The sequence below is a fragment of the Macaca thibetana genome, chromosome 18, assembly GCF_024542745.1.
Source record: "Macaca thibetana thibetana isolate TM-01 chromosome 18, ASM2454274v1, whole genome shotgun sequence".
NCBI classification, from domain to species: Eukaryota; Metazoa; Chordata; class Mammalia; order Primates; family Cercopithecidae; genus Macaca; species Macaca thibetana.
Genome location: NC_065595.1, coordinates 63311647 through 63329815, shown reverse-complemented (window position 1 = coordinate 63329815; position 18169 = coordinate 63311647). Strand labels below are relative to the sequence as shown.

General features: G+C 39.7%; 1 protein-coding gene across 17 annotated transcripts in view; it reads left to right on the top strand.

The window, feature by feature from the left end:
* DLGAP1 (DLG associated protein 1) overlaps positions 1–18169 on the top strand; it is a 959039-nt gene that overhangs the window by 595999 nt on the left and 344871 nt on the right. For 3 of the 17 annotated variants that reach the window (XM_050767445.1, XM_050767442.1, XM_050767441.1), the window contains exon 1: positions 1079–1227. The exons of 5 other annotated variants lie outside the window; for them this stretch is intronic. In XM_050767445.1, the coding sequence (XP_050623402.1) occupies positions 1135–1227 (93 nt within the window). In that variant the 5' untranslated portion in view covers positions 1079–1134. Of the gene's footprint in view, positions 1–1078; positions 1228–1364; positions 1694–18169 lie in introns of those variants that run through there. 9 more of the 17 variants (XM_050767447.1, XM_050767448.1, XM_050767451.1 and 6 more) reach the window with 8 other exon arrangements.

Sequence of the window (18169 nt, the reverse complement as noted above, 5' to 3'; positions counted from 1 at the left end):
CCTCTGCTAGAAAATGAGGCACTTCCTCCAAAAGATATATGATCTCAGTACGCATTTTCAAACTCTCAAATTACATGTGTCGGAGTACTAATTAGAACTATTGTCAAGAGCTGGAAGTCCCAGGACTCTCATTTCAGAGATGCCTACTATATGTTTTTCAGATGTTATCTAATTTGCTCTTTAAAATTCTAGAGATATTTCACAGTCGAAGAACCTAAGTTTTTGTAAATTAGGTTAAGTAACTTGCCCAAGGACACACAGCTAGTATGTGGCAACATGCTGGGTCAAAACTGATTTCTCTGCCTTCAAAGTCTGTGTTCATTTACTACACCCAATCTCTACCTCCTCCAAATACAAAGCAGAGGAAGGAAGCAGTGTATATCAAATATCTATTATGTGCCAGAAACTGGGTATATCTCATTAAGTACTCAAAACAACTTTGTAGAGTATTATTTACTTTAGATTTATAGACAGCAAAACAGGCACAAATGCTGAAATCATTTGCCCAGGAACACATAAACAGTAAGTGGGGAGCTAGCACTTGATCCCAAACCTGTCCAACTCCATAATATGCTTCAGTAATGGAAATGAGTGCATATTTTTTCTTTTATTACCTCATTTGTTTTGTGGTAAATGTATGTGTGCATCTGACCTCAAATGCGTGTGAGAAGTTAACAGGGCGCGGATGTGAAATCAGACTAACAATGAAACAACTGATTATGTCCCTAATTTAATTCAAGACTAACAAAGATGAAATTAATAATCACCAATAATAAAGTCTAAATACTAGCAAACCTCTGCTTCTCTCTTTGCAGAATTATCACTTAGAATTAGCTTAATGTAGGTCATTGCCATGATTCTATAGAAAATGAGAAGTCTATAGGTATTTAGCCTCTGCCTGACATTGACTTAGGAATCAAATACTGTAGCTTGAAATCACTGCAAGTCCCAGTTAATACGGTCAATTATATTATGAGTGATATGTGCTCGCTGACAAGCTGTCTGTAGTTAATAAAAAAGGGACTCCTTTTTTTCCAATATTGTTATTTTTAAATGTCAAGAATCAGATGTCTGCTGTTTAGAACTATTGTACCGCTGCCAGTGACTGTCTGTATTAGGGTTGGGAGCAGGAACATGGATTTGAAGACATTAAAACTGTTTAATTCTCAGTTGAGATGTGGTTGGCTCTTATACATTTGGAATAAAGCATTTATGGCACATCTCAGGGTAAGTGCTTAATAGTTAAATAAATAAAATAGGAAGAGGTTCAGAGATAGAATAAAAGGTAGTTTTTGTTGTTGTTTTGTTTTTGCTTTTAAAAAGCAGAAATCTTGGTTCCGTTTATGCCTCTTTATGTAAATGTTGTATGTCGAGTGACTGACATGTAAAGCCATTCAGAAGAGCAAGATTTTAGATTTCCAACTGTTAACCTAAAAGAAAAAGCCCTTCAAACCGTGTATTTTGCATTCATTCAGCCGTAGAAACAGGAAAAGGGAAACAAAACGCTCTCTCCCCGGTAGAAGTGGAGAGAGAGAGACAGAGGGAGCGAGAGAGAGAGCAAGACAGACCGAGAAGGAAAGCACTCCCAGAGATGAAATTTTAGGAAAGCAAAATGATCGACCTTTTTAAGGCTGAGTGGGTTTCTTCAGTTTGTGTGCAAGTTTCAAGAAATGGAAGGACTGACCAGGTTTGGGTATAACTCTTTTATTACTTTGTATTTGATAATAGAGTGTTGTTGATTTGGATGGTTTTTGTGGTAGGGAGAGGAAGGGGTAGTATCTGTGATTTTATTTCTCCTCTAAATAATGGCTAGTGAGACTGAAAGAGCTGACAAACTAATGTATGTACAGATAGTAAAAAAGCAGGTGGAGACATCAGATACCTACAAATCTGTGTCTCCACCAGGGCTTTATAAAATCTTTAAATGACACATGATCTCCTTAGATCTGCTAGGTGCTGTTAGCGGATGTTATATGGCTGGTGATTGAAATATGATCGGTTGTTTTCCAGCGCCAGGATTCTGAATACTTACTGCTCCTTTGCAAAATTAACATTTGTGATGATTGCTCTTTTGGGGGGTGGGGGTCTGCTTAAATAAGGCACCACACAAGATCACTGAGGAAGCGTTCATAAGCATGATTCCAGGATCTTTTAAATACAGGTAAAATTATTTTTTCAATAATCTGTTCAAGATTATTTCCATCTTTGCCCAGTGGGAGCTTTCTTTCCCTGGCTGAGTTTTTCCTCCCTCTTGTGTTAGAACAATTTTAAGTCTCCCAATTCAGTTAAAACTACTTTACATGCAATTTGTGAAAGTGCTGAACGGTTCTGCTACTGACTTTGGCTGCTTGGATGTTTCTTTGCTGCGTTTTTCTGAAATCCCATCCATCACATTCATTGATGATTTTCTTTATTTTTAATTTAAATTGCCTTAATAATCCAGCAAGTGAATGTCAAGGTTCCTGAATGGATTTCCTATTGGGTTTGTACAGTCTGCCTGTTTTTCACTGATCTTGTAGAGATGTCCTCTTCATTCATAGAAAGATGAGATTGCTCCAGCCGGTGCTAACTTTGAATGTGGAATCAGTGATCAGCAGCAGAATCCTGTTAATTCTCCTCTCTCTCTCTCTGTCTCTCTGATTCTCTATTATTCTCACTCTTGTCATGTCCAATTAATAGAGGGAAAAAAACAATTGACAAAACACTGTGAGAAAGCAGGGGTCCAGAAAGACTCAGTGGTAGTAAAGGCAAGATCAAAACTATACAGGAAAGCCTTACTGGGAGTTGTTAAAGAAACTTTGGTATTCTTGGCCTCCAGTTTCATTGTTTTCTAAAGACATTTTCGGCAACACCAAAATGCTTGGTTAGCCACAGTCCGAGGTTTCTGCCTGTAACACTCACTTTCTGATCTCACAGAATTCCAATCTACTAATTAAAGGCATAGCATTAGTTAGCAAAGAGTGAAAGAGAAAAGCTAGCCTTGGATCTCTCAGGGGCCAGGAGATTTCATTTCCCCTTTTTCCATTCTCCTTAGAAGATGGTTTGCTTGATTGCAAATTAAAGACAGTAAATCAAGGTAATCATTCACCATTCTTTAAGAGAACCATTCACCCACAGTCTCTGGCCCACTTGAGATCATGGCATTACACAATTTTACACAGTGATTTGTGAATGGTAGAACACATTGCTCTTTTGTGTCAGGTTTTATAGGAACTGCTAAAAAATATATGCAATATTGCCAAGCTGACTTTAATTTGTAATTAGATTATGTTTTCCACCACTTTGGTTTTAGGTTCAAAGACAACAATCTGTCTTAGCGGGTTATTGCACAGGGAGAATTTTTTTTCCCATTATTTTGGTAAATTCATATTTATGTGTTTTTCCAAATTCTTAAGTTAAAGCCACCATAGGGAATTACATTAATTTTTTTCAATGACTGATTTATTTATATTCAACCCAGTCCTCTATGTTTATAAACTAAAAAGTAATGATATAAAGAATCAATTAATTACTGTTATACAGAGATAAAGGAGAAAATATTGTGTAAAGAAAGGCATAACATTTACTGTTACTTTTGACCAAATTCTTGTTTTTACTGTTTTTAATTTTTTTTTTTTTTGTCTTGAAGAGCACACACGTGATTAAGGAAAGACCTCTTCTGATTCCCTGATCTTTTAAATGTAGGAATATTTAGGACTCTCATTAAAAACTTTTTGTTTCATTTGCTAAAGTCTGGCAATATGCCTGCTTTTTTTCCATTTCTAAGATATATTATACAATGAATTTGCTGAACGTGTAGGTCTTTTTGTGTATATTAGGTCACTATTCTCTATCAACTGGAGTTTCTACTCACTGTTTCACAGAATTAGGAAACTTCCCACAAAAATCAGGCTTGTGATATCACAGAACTGTCTATGAAGCAGAATTACATGAGCCTGGGGTTACTGCATGCCAGGTGCAAGTGTGCAGGTTTATAGATACACCTTCTATCCGCATAGGTATCCCTCCAATAATACTTCTAAAATATGCATTTATACACATGCCATCTTTGATCTCCGATTCATGAACTCAGATCCGTTTTAAGAATGCCATTTCACAAAGTCCATGTAAGAGGAATGACCATGAAGTGGAGAAACAGGTTTTTCATAGATGTTAGTGGAAAATTCATTACTTTGCTTTTCCACTGATTATATTGAACTTCACCTTGGACCATTAGTGTAGACTAGTTAGGGATGTCCTGCTTCTCTGGACATAGAATAAAGAATAAAGAGGTTTTAGTCCCCTTAATAAGGGGGCATCCAACAATCATAAAAGGAAATTACTTTTGTTCTCCTTAATTTTTGTAACCACAATTTAATATACACTTGCAAGATTGTCTAACTCCTCCCTGATTTAATTCTCTGAGACTCTAAAATCATAAGGTATATAACTAAAGGACCAGGCGGAGTTGGGTTTTCCCCCCTTAAAATGACAGTTTTAGATAATAGAACCTCCTGATCAGAAGGTCATCTGGTATAGCTTCCCATTCACACTAATCTTCCTGCAATGTGGACATTGTATCTTCCTATCTATTTTTCATCTAATAATCTCCTTATAAAAGAAGGCTTTAAAATTATTTAGTCCAATTTAGTTTTTTGAAAAGAGAAAAATCCTAAGGAAATACCTCGATGAGATCAGTCATCTTGTCAGTGGAACCTGGCACTCGCAGGCTCACTGCCTGGCTACAAGTGCTGTTCTGTTCCCTTTATGTTGTACATATTCTATTATCCATTCTCGTAACATCATTTTAAGGCAATGGTGCCAAGGCACAAGGAAGCAAAGGGAGAAGTGACATTATCTGAAAGTTAGAGTTGAAGCAAGTTTGTGACTCGAAAGTCTCAAAAGAGGCAAAGATTAACTAAATCATGCCTGCAATTATTTATTTTAACTTCCAAAGAAAAGAAATTGGTATGCTTCTCCTTTTATGGATGAGTTTTCCCTGCATCATGGTAAACCATGTAGCAAAGGAGGAGGAATGGAGCAGAATGCATTAGGATATGTGATCTTTAGGGAATTTGCTCAGAGCCCTAGTTAGATTTTGAAGACAGCATGCATCCTTCCAGCATCTTCCACTCATTTGAAGTCAGCATCCCTCATCTTACTTCTCTAGGATAAAAATTAACATAGCTGTTACCATATTTGCAAAGGCCAAACTTTTTATATATATAAAAAATATGTATGGTGTGACAGGCAGGAATTACATATTGGAACAATGGGACCATGGGAGCAAATATATTAAATGGGAGCAACTGCAGCAAATCTGAGAGGAATAGTGCACAGGATATATAAACTAAGAGCTACTAGCTAATCTCTTAGTTATTGCCCCCAACATGTAAAAGGAAGTGATTGGAAAGGATTTATCTCTAAAATTGGAAATGCTACATGAAACATTGTAAAGTGGAATCAATATGGGTACACATGGGCACAATAATATCACATGTATACCTGTAGAGAATCATATATATGTGTGGCCACTTGCTCTATCATTGAATATTTACAGGTACAGATTCCTTAATTTTATGTGCACAAGAATCACCTTGAGAGTGTCTGTAAAATGAGGATCTGTGACATCAACCCAGAAGATTCTGATTGCATAGATATGGGATGATTCTGACAGTGATCAATCCCAGAACTGCACTTTAAGTAACCCAATCCTAGAGAACTGTAAGGCTTAATTTCTCACTGTATTTACTGAAGGGGGCAGTAGAGCCTAATAGATGAAATACGGGATCCAGGTGCTCTGACTGCAAGCTTTATTGATGCTGGCTTGCTGCATGACTTTGGGCTCTCTCTACTTAGTACTTCTATTTCTACATCTGTAAAATGGGCATGATGATATGACTGTGTTTGCTTCAGGTCTTAGAAACAAATTAAACTTCAAATTTGAGAAATAAATGAAAAATACAGTGTGAAAATATTCCAAGTTTATAGATCCTCAAACATTAACAAGCTTTATCTCTTTCCCATGTTTCATGTACCATACCACTTTTTCCTTTATATTTTACTTGATCTAGTTTTTATTAAGCTGGAGTTGGGATTAACATATCTGATTTTGGCGGGGCGCGGTGGTTCAAGCCTGTAATCCCAGCACTTTGGGAGGCCGAGACGGGCGGATCACGAGGTCAGGAGATCGAGACCATCCTGGCTAACACGGTGAAACCCCGTCTCTACTAAAAAATACAAAAAATTAGCCGGGCGCGGTGGTGGGCTCCTGTAGTCCCAGCTACTCGGGAGGCTGAGGCAGGAGAATGGCGTAAACCCGGGAGGCGGAGCTTGCAGTGAGCTGAGATCCGGCCACTGCACTCCAGCCTGGGCGACAGAGCAAGACTCCGTCTCAAAAAAAAAAAAAAAAAAATATCTGATTCTGTGGTAAAGAAAAGCCCTTTCCAATGAGGGATGAAAGTAGGTCTTAATCACACTATAGGTGTAAAACTTCACTGTCATGTGTGCCAACTAAACACAGAAAGCTTTCATCTGAAGGCAAAAGTATCACAGAGTCAATCTTTTTCTATTTTCTTTTTTGAAAGACAGTGTTTCCCTTTGTCATCCAGGATGGAGTCCAGTAGTGTGATCACGGCTTACGGTAGCCCTGACCTCCTGGGCTCAAGCGACCCTCCCACCTCAGCCTCCAGAGTAGCTGGGACTACAGACTCACGTCACTATGCCAGGCTAAGTTTTTATGTAGAGACGGGGTTTCGCTATGTTGCCTAAGATGGTCTTAAACTTTTGGCCTCAAGCGATCTTCCCACCTCGGCCTCCCAAATTGCTGGGATTACAGCTGTGAGCCACTGCACCCAGCCTGGATTAATCTTTTGATAGCTCAGCCTCAGTGGATCAGGTTTCCCCATGGCTTGATACTGGCTGATGGAATATCATTCTGGCTTCTTCAAGCTTAAGTATATTCACACAAAAAAAGAAAAAAAAAAAAAAACCACAACACACACTTGCTTTTGTTTTCATACCTTAAGTCTGTCAAGCCCCTGCTGCCTTACTCCAGACAGCTCTGATAAGTCAACGGGACAAGTTTAATTAGTAATAATAGTCATGGGAGGTGTCTACAAGGGAACTCTCTCCACCATCATCACCGCTTTAATTGAGTTAGGAGAACCAGGTTCTCCGTGGAGTATTTCCTCTGTGGCACCTTGATAGGTGCTTTTCCGCCATTGATAGATGACCAAACGCCCTTGGCCATCACTCTTCTTTGCTCATGCCCAAAGTCCCTCAGCCAGATATATCATTCTTCTAATGCTGTAGAAATTCAAAAGAGCGAGTGAACACTGAGCAAGATCTGTCTCATGACCCTCTCCACAGAACCATCAGTTCAAACTTCTTCTGTCAGCCCTGTGACTCTGGGCAGTCTGAAGTCTACCTCACTTGCTTCTCCAGTGTCACCAAAACAATGAAAACAAAACCATTCAGAATTCACAGGAAGTGTTTAATACATTTAATGAAATTATATCTCTTAATTATGAAAACTTGACTGAATAGGCCTGCCATTTTTGGTTATAAAAGTGGAAAATAGTGATGATAGATATCATCCTATGGGCACTGGAAGACCCTGTTAGGCCACCCCGGGACATGCAGTTTACACTCTGAATGCCACCTGCCAGTCTAAGCTCCTCTGTGGACGTCCATCTGACTGGCATCCCCTTAGGCAGAAAATAAGTAGGGAGGGAGGCCTTTCTGCAGGACTTCTCCTTTTAAAGTCCCTTAAAGGAACCCAACTACCTGTATTCCTTGGAAATTTTATGTCTTTGTCTTCTCTCCTTAACTAGTAAAAGTTTCGAAGGCTTATCTGTAACTCAAGGGGTGTCGATGAAACTGTCATTTGTTTGCAAATGAAACCTGAGCTTTCTGAAAATGACTCCCCTGCAAAGTCATTCCCCCATAACACTCCTCCAGCCTTCTAGTTGATTTTAGATAGTTTCCTGTTCTCCCACCTCTTGGAAGTATTCCATGGCACGCTGAGCAGACACTTTTAGTCAAAAATGCCTATAAATAGCTGATTTTCCCTGCTTACTGCCTTCTCTCTAAGGCTTTCACAAAGGAGGTGAAACGAATCCACCAGAAACAAGAGCTTTCTGTGAGGGGTGTGTGGTGAGGCTTATGAAAAATCAAATCCATAGGCTGAAAATTATCGTGTAGGTGGCTTTGCCATATTTGACTTACGCAATCACTGCATGGAAAAAGCAACATTTTATTTCATGCCAGATGATCTCATGAACTGAACAAGCCATCAAGTGAGACTCATTTGAACTTTCATGCTTCTTTAAAAACATGTACTTTGTTTATGAGGCCAGCATCATCCTGATACCAAAGCCTGGCAGAGACACAACAGGAAAAGAGAATTTTAGACCAATATCCCTGATGAACATTGATGCAAAAATCGTCAATAAAATACTGGCAAACCGAATCCAGCAGCACATCGAAAAGCTTGTCCACCACGATCAAGTGGGCTTCATCCCTGGGTTGCAAGGCTGGTTCAACATATGCAAATCAATAAACGTAATCCAGCATATACACAGAACCAAAGACAAAGACCACATGATTGTCTCAATAGATGCAGAAAAGGCCTTTGACAAAACTCAACAGCCCTTCATGCTAAAAACCCTCAGTAAATTAGGTATTGATGGGACGTATCTCAAAATAATAAGAGCTATTTATGACAGACCCACAGCCAATATCATACTGAATGGGCAAAAACTGGAAGCATTCCCCTTGAAAACTGGAACAAGACAGGGATGCCCTCTCTCACCACTCCTATTCAACATAGTGTTGGAAATTCTGGCCAGGGCAATCAGGCAGGAGAAAGAAATAAAGGGTATTCAATTAGGAAAAGAGGAAGTCAAATTGTCCCTGTTTGCAGATGACATGATTCTATATTTAGGAAACCCCATCGTCTCAGCCCAGAATCTCCCTAAGCTAATAAGCAACTTCAGCAAAGTCTCAGGATACAAAATCAATATGCAAAAATCACAAGCATTCTTATACAACAGTAATAGACTAACAGAGAGCCAAATCATGAGTGAACTGCCAGTTGCTTCAAAGAGAATAAAATACCTAGGAATCCAACTTACAAGGGATGTGAAGGACCTCTTCAGGGAGAACTACAAACCACTGCTCAACGAAATAAAAGAGGACACAAACAAATGGAAGAACATTCCATGCTCATGGATAGGAAGAATCAATATCATGAAAATGGCCATACTGCCCAAGGTAATTTATAGATTCAATGCCATCCCCATCAAGCTACCAATGACTTTCTTCACAGAATTGGAAAAAACTACTTTAAAGTTCATATGGAATCAAAAAAGAGCCTGCATTGCCAAGACAATCCTAAGCCAAAAGAACAAAGCTGGAGGAGGCATCACGCTACCTGACTTGAAACTATACTACAAGGCTACGGTAACCAAAACAGAATGGTACTGGTACCAAAACAGAGATATAGACCAATGGAACAGAACAGAGCCCTCAGAAATAACACCACACATCTACAACCATCTGGTCTTTGACAAACCTGACAAAAACAAGAAATGGGGAAAGGATTCCCTATTTAATAAATGGTGCTGAGAAAACTGGCTAGCCATATGTAGAAAGCTGAAACTGGATCCCTTCCTTACACCTTATACAAAAATTAATTCAAGATGGATTAAAGACTTAAATGTTAGACCTGAAACCATAAAAACCCTAGAAGAAAACTTAGGCAATCCCATTCAGGACGTAGGCATGGGCAAGGACTTCATGTCTAAAACACCAAAAGCAATGACAACAAAAGCCAAAATTGACAAATGGGATCTAATTAAACTAAAGAGCTTCTGCACAGCAAAAGAAACTACCATCAGAGTGAACAGGCAACCTACAGAATGGGAGAAAAATTTTGCAATCTACTCATCTGACAAAGGGCTAATATCCAGAATCTACAAAGAACTCAAACACATTTACAAGTAAAAAACAAACAACCCCATCGAAAAGTGGGTGAAGGATATGAACAGACACTTCTCAAAAGAAGATACTTATGCAGCCAATAGACACACGAAAAAATGCTCATCGTCACTGGCCATCAGAGAAATGCAAATGAAAACCACAATGAGACATCATCTCACACCAGTTAGAATGGTGATCATTAAAAAGTCAGGAAACAACAGGTGCTGGAGAGGATGAGGAGAAATAGGAACACTTTTACACTGTTGGTGGGACTGTAAACTAGTTCAACCATTGTGGAAGACAGAGTGGCAATTCCTTAAGGAACTAGAACTAGAAATACTATTTGACCCAGCCATCCCATTACTGGGTATGTACCCAAAGGATTATCAATCATGCTGCTATAAAGACACATGCACACGTATGTATATTGCAGCACTATTCACAATAGCAAAGACTTGGAACCAACCCAAATGTCCATCAATGATAGCCTGGATTAAGAAAATGTGGCACATATACACCATGGAATACTATGCAGCCATAAAAAAGGATGAGTTCTTGTCCTTTGTAGGGATATGGATGAAGCTGGAAACCATTATTCTCAGCAAACTATCGCAAGGACAAAAAACCAAGCACTGCATGTTCTCACTCATAGGTGGGAATTGAACAGTGGGAACACTTGGACACAGGAAGGGAACGTCACACACTGGGGCCTGTCGTGGGGTGGGGGGAGGGAGGAGGGATAACATTAGGAGATATGCCTAATGTAAATGACGAGTTAATGGGTGCAACACACCAACACGGCACATGTATACATACCTAACAAACCTGCATGTTGTGCACATGTACCCTAGTACTTAAAGTATATTTTAAAAAATGTACTTTGACTTTCACACTGCTATAAAAAAAAAAATCAAACCCAATTTTTATTTATTAGATTCTATTTGTAAATCTAGATAACCAATTCCTGTAGCCTTTCCATCATGGGAAATTTGAAACTGTTTTCCCTATCCCTATTTCTCCTCCCAACAGCCCTTCTCTCTTGCCTCCGAGGCCCCACCCATCGTCCACATCACAGAGCCCCCAGAGTGGGGCATGAAACCTCTGGAAGACTGTGCCCATGGTGGGCAGGACGGTAATTTCTTCCTTCACTGATCTTACTGACACGAGCCTTAGAAACCCATACCAGTGGTTAATTTCATCCCCTCCTCCCTTCCCCACTCCGTGAACCCTCTTTAGCAAGAGAGCTGAGCTCAGCAGTACTCTCTCCTCCGCAGGACTCCCTTCTCTCACTTCTTTTCCCTTTCCTTTTATGTAGCTATTTTATTACTTAATTGAGAAGGGATTCCTAGTCCAAGATTGTCAGTTTACAGATGAGAAAACTGAGATCTGGAGAGGCTAAGTGGCATTTCCATGGCCCTTGGTTGTGGAGAGAGGTGGAGAGAAGCAGTGGCGTTCAAAAGTCTTCCTGAGTTCCTCTTATTTTCAAGTTCCTCAATCTCTAGCAAGAGGCAGGCATTTATCTTGATGTTCCTCGCAGTGTTAATAACACTGATTCTAGCCAGGTGTGGTGGCTCACACCTGTAATCCCAGCACTTTGGGAGGCCGAGGCAGGCAGATCACGAGGTCAGGAGTTCAAGACCAGCATGGCCAACATAGTGAAACCCCATCTCTACTAAAAATACAAAAAAATTAGCCAGGCTTGGTGGCATGAGCCTGTAGTTTCCAGCTACTTGGGAAGCTGAGGCAGGAGAATCGCTTAAACCCAGAAGGCAGAGGTTACAGTGAGCCAAGATCCAGCCTGGGTGACACAGCAAGACTTTGTCTAAAAAAAAAAAAATAGAAATAAAATAAAAAATAACACTAACTCCACACTTGATGGATACTCAAGACATTTCCTTCCAGTCCCAGCCCCTGCCCTTTCCACTCTGGTGGCTGGATCTAATTTGCTGTGGCCTACGCCCTGTCTATTGCTAAAGTTTCTAGAAAGAGCATCTCATTATGCCTTTCTTTATTAATTTTCCAAGAACGCACACCATCAATAGAAGCAGGTATCTGGAAGAACTCAAAATATCACTTAGCCCAGTGTATTTTGTACTTTTTAACCATCAAAGTCTGTGTTCAAATAAAGCAAAACATGTAAAACAATTTAAAACAGCACTAGTCATATTGACGCAAGAACAAGAGGTTTCAAATCTAAATTCTCTCCCCAAGCCACCCCACCCCACTCTGTACCGGGGCTTTCTACGATTTGAAAACTACTGCCCATTCCTTCCCCATTAATCAATCTAAGCTAAGAAAGATTTTAATGATCCAGGAGGGAAATTTCTGTATCTGTTCTTAATAAGCCCACCCTTAATAAATCAGATCAATCAGAAAGCCCTGATAAGTTCCCAAAAAGATATTGGGATCTCTAGTCTGAGCTTGGAAAGTTAAACATCCCCAGTGTGGTAATTGAATTAGCAGCAGCAGCTGTCCACGCTGCAGTCCTGGTCCCCTGCCCTTCATTAAAAAGACAGCAATTGATCCTGGGACTCCCAGAGTTCCTGATTGACTCAGACTACAAAATCACTTTTGGGCTTTAAGCTCTGATAGACAAATTCTTACATCACCGTCATACCTTTTCTCCAGCTATGACCCAAAAAAAAAAAAAAGGAATTGACTTTTTTAGGAACACACAGGCCCCTCAACTCCTGGGCTAGTGCTCTTTCCACAGCACCATATTGAACATCTTTTTATCTCCATCCTATGCTGGTTCCACTTTTATGTGACAATGACTAAGAATAAGATGAAGATGGGGTAAGGGGAAGAAGGAGAGAGAGAAGAACTATAACTTACTGAGAAGGTTCTATGGACTTGTGCTTACCATACAGTGCTCTTACATTGTCTTTATTTCTGGAAGTTTCTGGGGTAGCTGTTCTGACCCGTTTTATATGAAAAGGAGGGTATTAAATTTGCTCAAGATTATTCTGCTAGTAAGTGACAAAACAGATTTAAACCCTGGCCTGTCTGATTCCATAATCTGTTCGCTTTCCACCATAGCATGCTGCCTCTGCTTTGGAAATATTTCCTTTGGTCTTCTCCTGAAGGATTTTGAAATGAGAATTTATTTTAATCACAATTAAAAATGAATTATTATGGTTTAAAAAACAGGTTCTACTTCTATGATTAGGTGTAAAACTAAATCTAATTTGGAAAGTAGTCGTGTTTGAAAACAAGTAATACATGAGGTTGATTTGCAAAGTGAGCTATATCAAAAGGGTTGTAATAGGACATTATTTCATGTGAGTGGAAATGTATATCTCAACCTATGAAAGAACCTTCACTCAAGGCTCCTTGTGTTTATTTGCTTGTTTGTTTCAACAAGAAACAATACTACTGACCCCATGAGACTGCCAGCCTAATTGTAGTTATAACATTGTTAATAATACTATAAGGTTCTTATGGATAAATATGCACTGTCTGCCCATTTAATATTCTTTGCTTAATTTAATTTTTGAATGTCTGCTTCTGAAATGATTAGGAAGTAAAGTGGGAATCTTCAAACCCAATTAAATTAAACCCAAACCCCAAACCCAGACTGACAGAGATAAGTCAGTGTGATTTTTTATTTTGTCTGTCCTTACTTTTTGGGAGACCAGATGGTTATCTCTCAGCATATTGTGAACCAGAATTCTGCTCGGTACATGAGCTTCATATATCGCAGAGTGTTAACTAAATGTTTGGGAGATTTAACCATTTTACTATTTGTCAAATTACTAGTCCAGGTTTGAAGAAAAAGATATGTTTCCCTAAAGATCTACCCTTAGAATGTTGCCTAATTACCTATAAAAGTAAAATTGAATTAGTAAGTCATATACTATCCAAGGTGGAACAGTTACATGAGCCACCTTAGAGGTGGCTGCAGGTATCCAGGGCATAAACGGTGCTGTTAGAGAATATCAGTAGAGTTTATATTAAATCCTTGTAACAGACAACAATACACAATAGTAAGACTTTGGAAATCTATCAGAATAAAGGTGCCATACCCAGTCATGAACTTAGAAGTCAATGTCGTCTTCACAATCCTCCTTCTTAACTGGTTTAGGGTATTTCCTCATGTACATGTATCACACTGCAGGTAGTTCAGTGTTCTATAGCAAACTCTTGCTTAATGCCCTCCCCTCTTTGTTTAAGCCCAGATGAAGTTAATTTAAAATAAGGGTTAGTTTTAATATGGGCATATTTAAAAGCCTCCATTTCCTTTTGGTTCAGTATTTTATAACATATCGCCATGCATAAGAATGAAATATTAATTATTCACTTAATAGGGACTTCTAAGGAACTGAGAAGTGAAATAATTCCCTAAACTTAAACCATGCCAATTTGATCTCATTTATGTTTTTGAAGATGTTATTAGATTAATAGGTGAATAGAACTGAGCGTTGCATTTCTTCGCGTCAACCCACCGTGAATCTACCCGTTGTAACACGTATTCCCCTCACGTTATTTGTCTGCAAGCATGTAATGAAAAATTCTGTTAAATGATTTTATAATACTGTCATTCTCCATGAGTTTTTTATTCAACCAAGATTTCTTCAGCACTTGTTTGACCCAGACTGAACTCTGGGGGCAGTGGCTAGATAAAACCAGGAAAGGAAAAGTCCAGATAGGTAGCTGACCACTCAGCTCGTAGAAATAAGCAAATGGAGAACAGAATTTATTCCTAGTTGACAAGATAATATGAGATTTTATTTTCGAAAGTACTCAAGTTTCCCAAAGATGGAGGATATGGTCTAGCCTGGAGACCAAGCCCAAGCAATTTAATCTCTGGGCAGCATTTCTCAGGGGAACCAATGGTATCAGGATAGGAAAAGAGCAGGGAGCTGCTTCCCAGAGGGGCCTAGGAGGTTGCAGGCTCCTGGGCCCAGCCACCAGGCAGCTGGCTCCAGAGGTGGTGGGGCTGACTAGGCCCTGGGGAAGAAATATAGCAAGCAGCACTGCACTATTGTGAAGGAAAATACTCTCAGATTCACATTGCATCCGTGCACTCAGCATCAGTACCAGTCGGCAGGATGGAATGACATGGATGCTGTGGATAGCAGTAGCAACACTGTGCACCCGGAGAATTTAGATGCCTCTGGGGCAGCCCTCAGACACCTAAATGCTTCCAGGTGTGAGAAGAGCAGAGCTAGCTAGTTGGGAGATAACCCCAGGGAATAATGAATGGGTTTATTACCAGAACTTAACTTTATCTCCAGATTATAACACCTGAGGATGTAGCTTTTAGATTAGGACAATTTTTCTAACAGAGGCATCAGATCCCAAGTAAAAGGAAGAATTTCTTGTTATTAAAAATGTGTAATGAGAAACTGGATGAACATATGAGGCATAAAGCAAAGGACATTTCCCTATTTGGTGAAATGAGGGCAAACGAGCCCTAGGGTTCCTTTTAAATCAGGTAGTCTAGTTCTCTGCTGTCCCACGTGGTAGCCACTAGCCACATGTGGATCTGTAAATTTCAAGGAATTAAAATTTAAAAAAATAACAATCCAATTTCTCAGTCACCGTAGCTACATTTCTAGTGGTCAGTAACCATGTTTCCTGTTGTTTATTAATCCTTCAATCGACATTTCTGTCATCACAGAAAGTTGTATTGGATGGCATTGCTCTAGTTGTTTTCTGTCTCTTTTACTCTCTTGACTTCTAGTAGATTGGGGCTTTGCCATAAAAAGGTAATACCCTGTGGTGATGTCCCAGTGATTAGAGGTATCCAAATTGCCTGGTAGATTTCTGTGTGCCCAAAGCAGGGCAGGGAGGCCCAGTGAGGGCGAGGGCTGCCCTGTTTGAATGCCTGTCCTCCATGCCCTCACATTGTGGCATTAAATAAATCATTCCACCATTCAAAACTCCTTTTTCTTCATTTGCAAAAATGCTTCGTAGAGTTGTTTTGAGGAGTCAGTTATGTAACATCCCTAGTTTTCAATAAGTACAACTCACTTCCCATTAGAAACATGGGACTAACATAGGCTAGAGTTTTGGCGGGATTCTTACTCACCTTTTATTAGTCACTCATGATGTGCTGGCCATTGTGCTGGGCACGCCATGTGCATTGTCTCCCTGGGTCTTCCCACCCATCTGGCGCCGTCCTCTCCACGTGCCTGCTCGGTTCCTCCTCTGCGTTTTGTACCTGCCTCACCATTAGCCAAGCAGGCAGCACCTTACATAATATTTCCATTCTCACGCTGAGTTTGGGGCGGTAGTTGCTGAAGCTGTCTTTCGGACAGTAATCCTCATCTGTAAGAAACATGTCTGCAAAACTTTTCTTCTCCTCCATTGACTTGTAAATTACAATGTTTTGGCACCTCTAGGAGCAATATTTGGGCGCAAATGGATTTGGAAGTTGGCGATACATCATCATATCTGCTACAGCCAGTCCTTTGGCTGGTGCCGTTCAGACAGGGCCCCTCATCCTTCGACAGGTTCAGTTTACGTGTTACCCGAAAGACTCCTGTCTACCCCACATTGCTTATGCCTTTCACCAAAGGGAAAGAACTTTCCAGAAAGGCCCTTGGAGTGTTCATTATGGAATATCCAGGGTAGTGGTTTAATTGAACCCTGTTACCTGAGACAAGTGAGTCTGAAACCTTTCCAATGCACGTTGAAAAAATGAACATGATTGATTTACAGGTGTCAATGTCTGGCTTCATTGGTTTGCTCACCAGACTTCCAAAGCTGCGTTTTTCATATTGCTGTCTGAAACCAGGCACTCTGTTGCCATCTTTGAGGCCTGGAAGGAGAGAGATGACTTCAGCCCAAAAAATCAGAACAATGCCATTGGTGGCAGGCCCATTGGAAAAGCTTATTGAGGCCGGATTCCCTAATGTGGACTGTCAGAGGAAGATAATGTTTAGGATTGCAACATCAGCAGGATTGTCACCGGTCAGGCTGGGGCAACACAGAAGCAGAACTGATGAGATTGCACGTTTGACTGACTTCTGAAATAATCCTCTCAAAAAGACCTTTGGGTAGAGTAGAGGGCAGGGTGGCGGGGGAGGTGTTGGGCAGAAAGTCAAATGCAGAAGGGCAGGGCATCTCATCCACCTAATTCGGGTGTTCTCTATCTGAGGCTATGACCTGTGGGACATGCAAGATTGGACTCTACACAATCAGCGAACTCCTGAAATTATATAAAAGTCAAGGGAGTGGGTGAGATGTTCATCTTGCTTAGAAGAAAAATTCTTAGCCTTTATCATGTCCCCAAAAGAAATAAGGAGACACCAACAAGTTTAAATTATGACATTTAAAAAATTATATGCTTTTTCCTTAAAAGCATAAAATTGATGGCTTTTCTTCTTCCTTATGATAACAATTTATTAGGAAAGCCTCTAGAATAATTTGAGGAATATAAAGTTTTTAAAGAATTATTATTGTGGATGAATATTAGCTGAAGTGAACAGATCCTCTGTTGGAATTTGGAGTTCCTATAACAATGTAAAGCCTGTCGTAGGATTTTTTGTAAAGGAGCTTTTCCTGAATAATCGATTCAAGTAATAAAAAATGAGGATCTTCTCTATGTAAGGGTTGAAGTTGATAGGAAACGGGAATTCAAAGACTTCTAAAACAGTTCTTACTCTCAAAAAGTTTATAGTCCAGTGGAACATTAAATAAATAAATACATGGGCAAAGGAAGAAGCCTAAAGATATCTGAACAAAGAACAGGGAAGTTCACAGGAAGAATTTAAACCTGGATTGTAGGCAAGGAAGGATGGAGGATAAGGAGTTCTCCTCATTTGAAATACCATATCTCTGAAGCCTTGAAAGTGTTCCTATGGAAGTATATCAGGAGAGATTTCTCTTAGCATTTTCTCATTGTTTGTTAATCTCTCAACAATTCAGCCCTATATCCCCCATGTTTAACAAGTACCTGAAAAACACTTAATTCCATCTGCAAAGTCCCTTTTTCCATGAAACATCGAATTCAAGGGCATGACACCAGGAGGTGGAGTTCATGGGAGCCAAAATTCTGTCTACACAATAATTCAACAGTGAACATAGATGGTAAATTAGTGAAGCATTCACTGTCATTGACAGCCATGCAGTTCAAGGGCCACGAAGTTCATTCTGGGAAGAGTAAATACAGCTTTGCTACCAGAAAACTGTCTTCAAATTCTGTGTTTTAGCAATTATACAACATTGAGTGAGATATTTCATGTCTGTCTGCCATGGT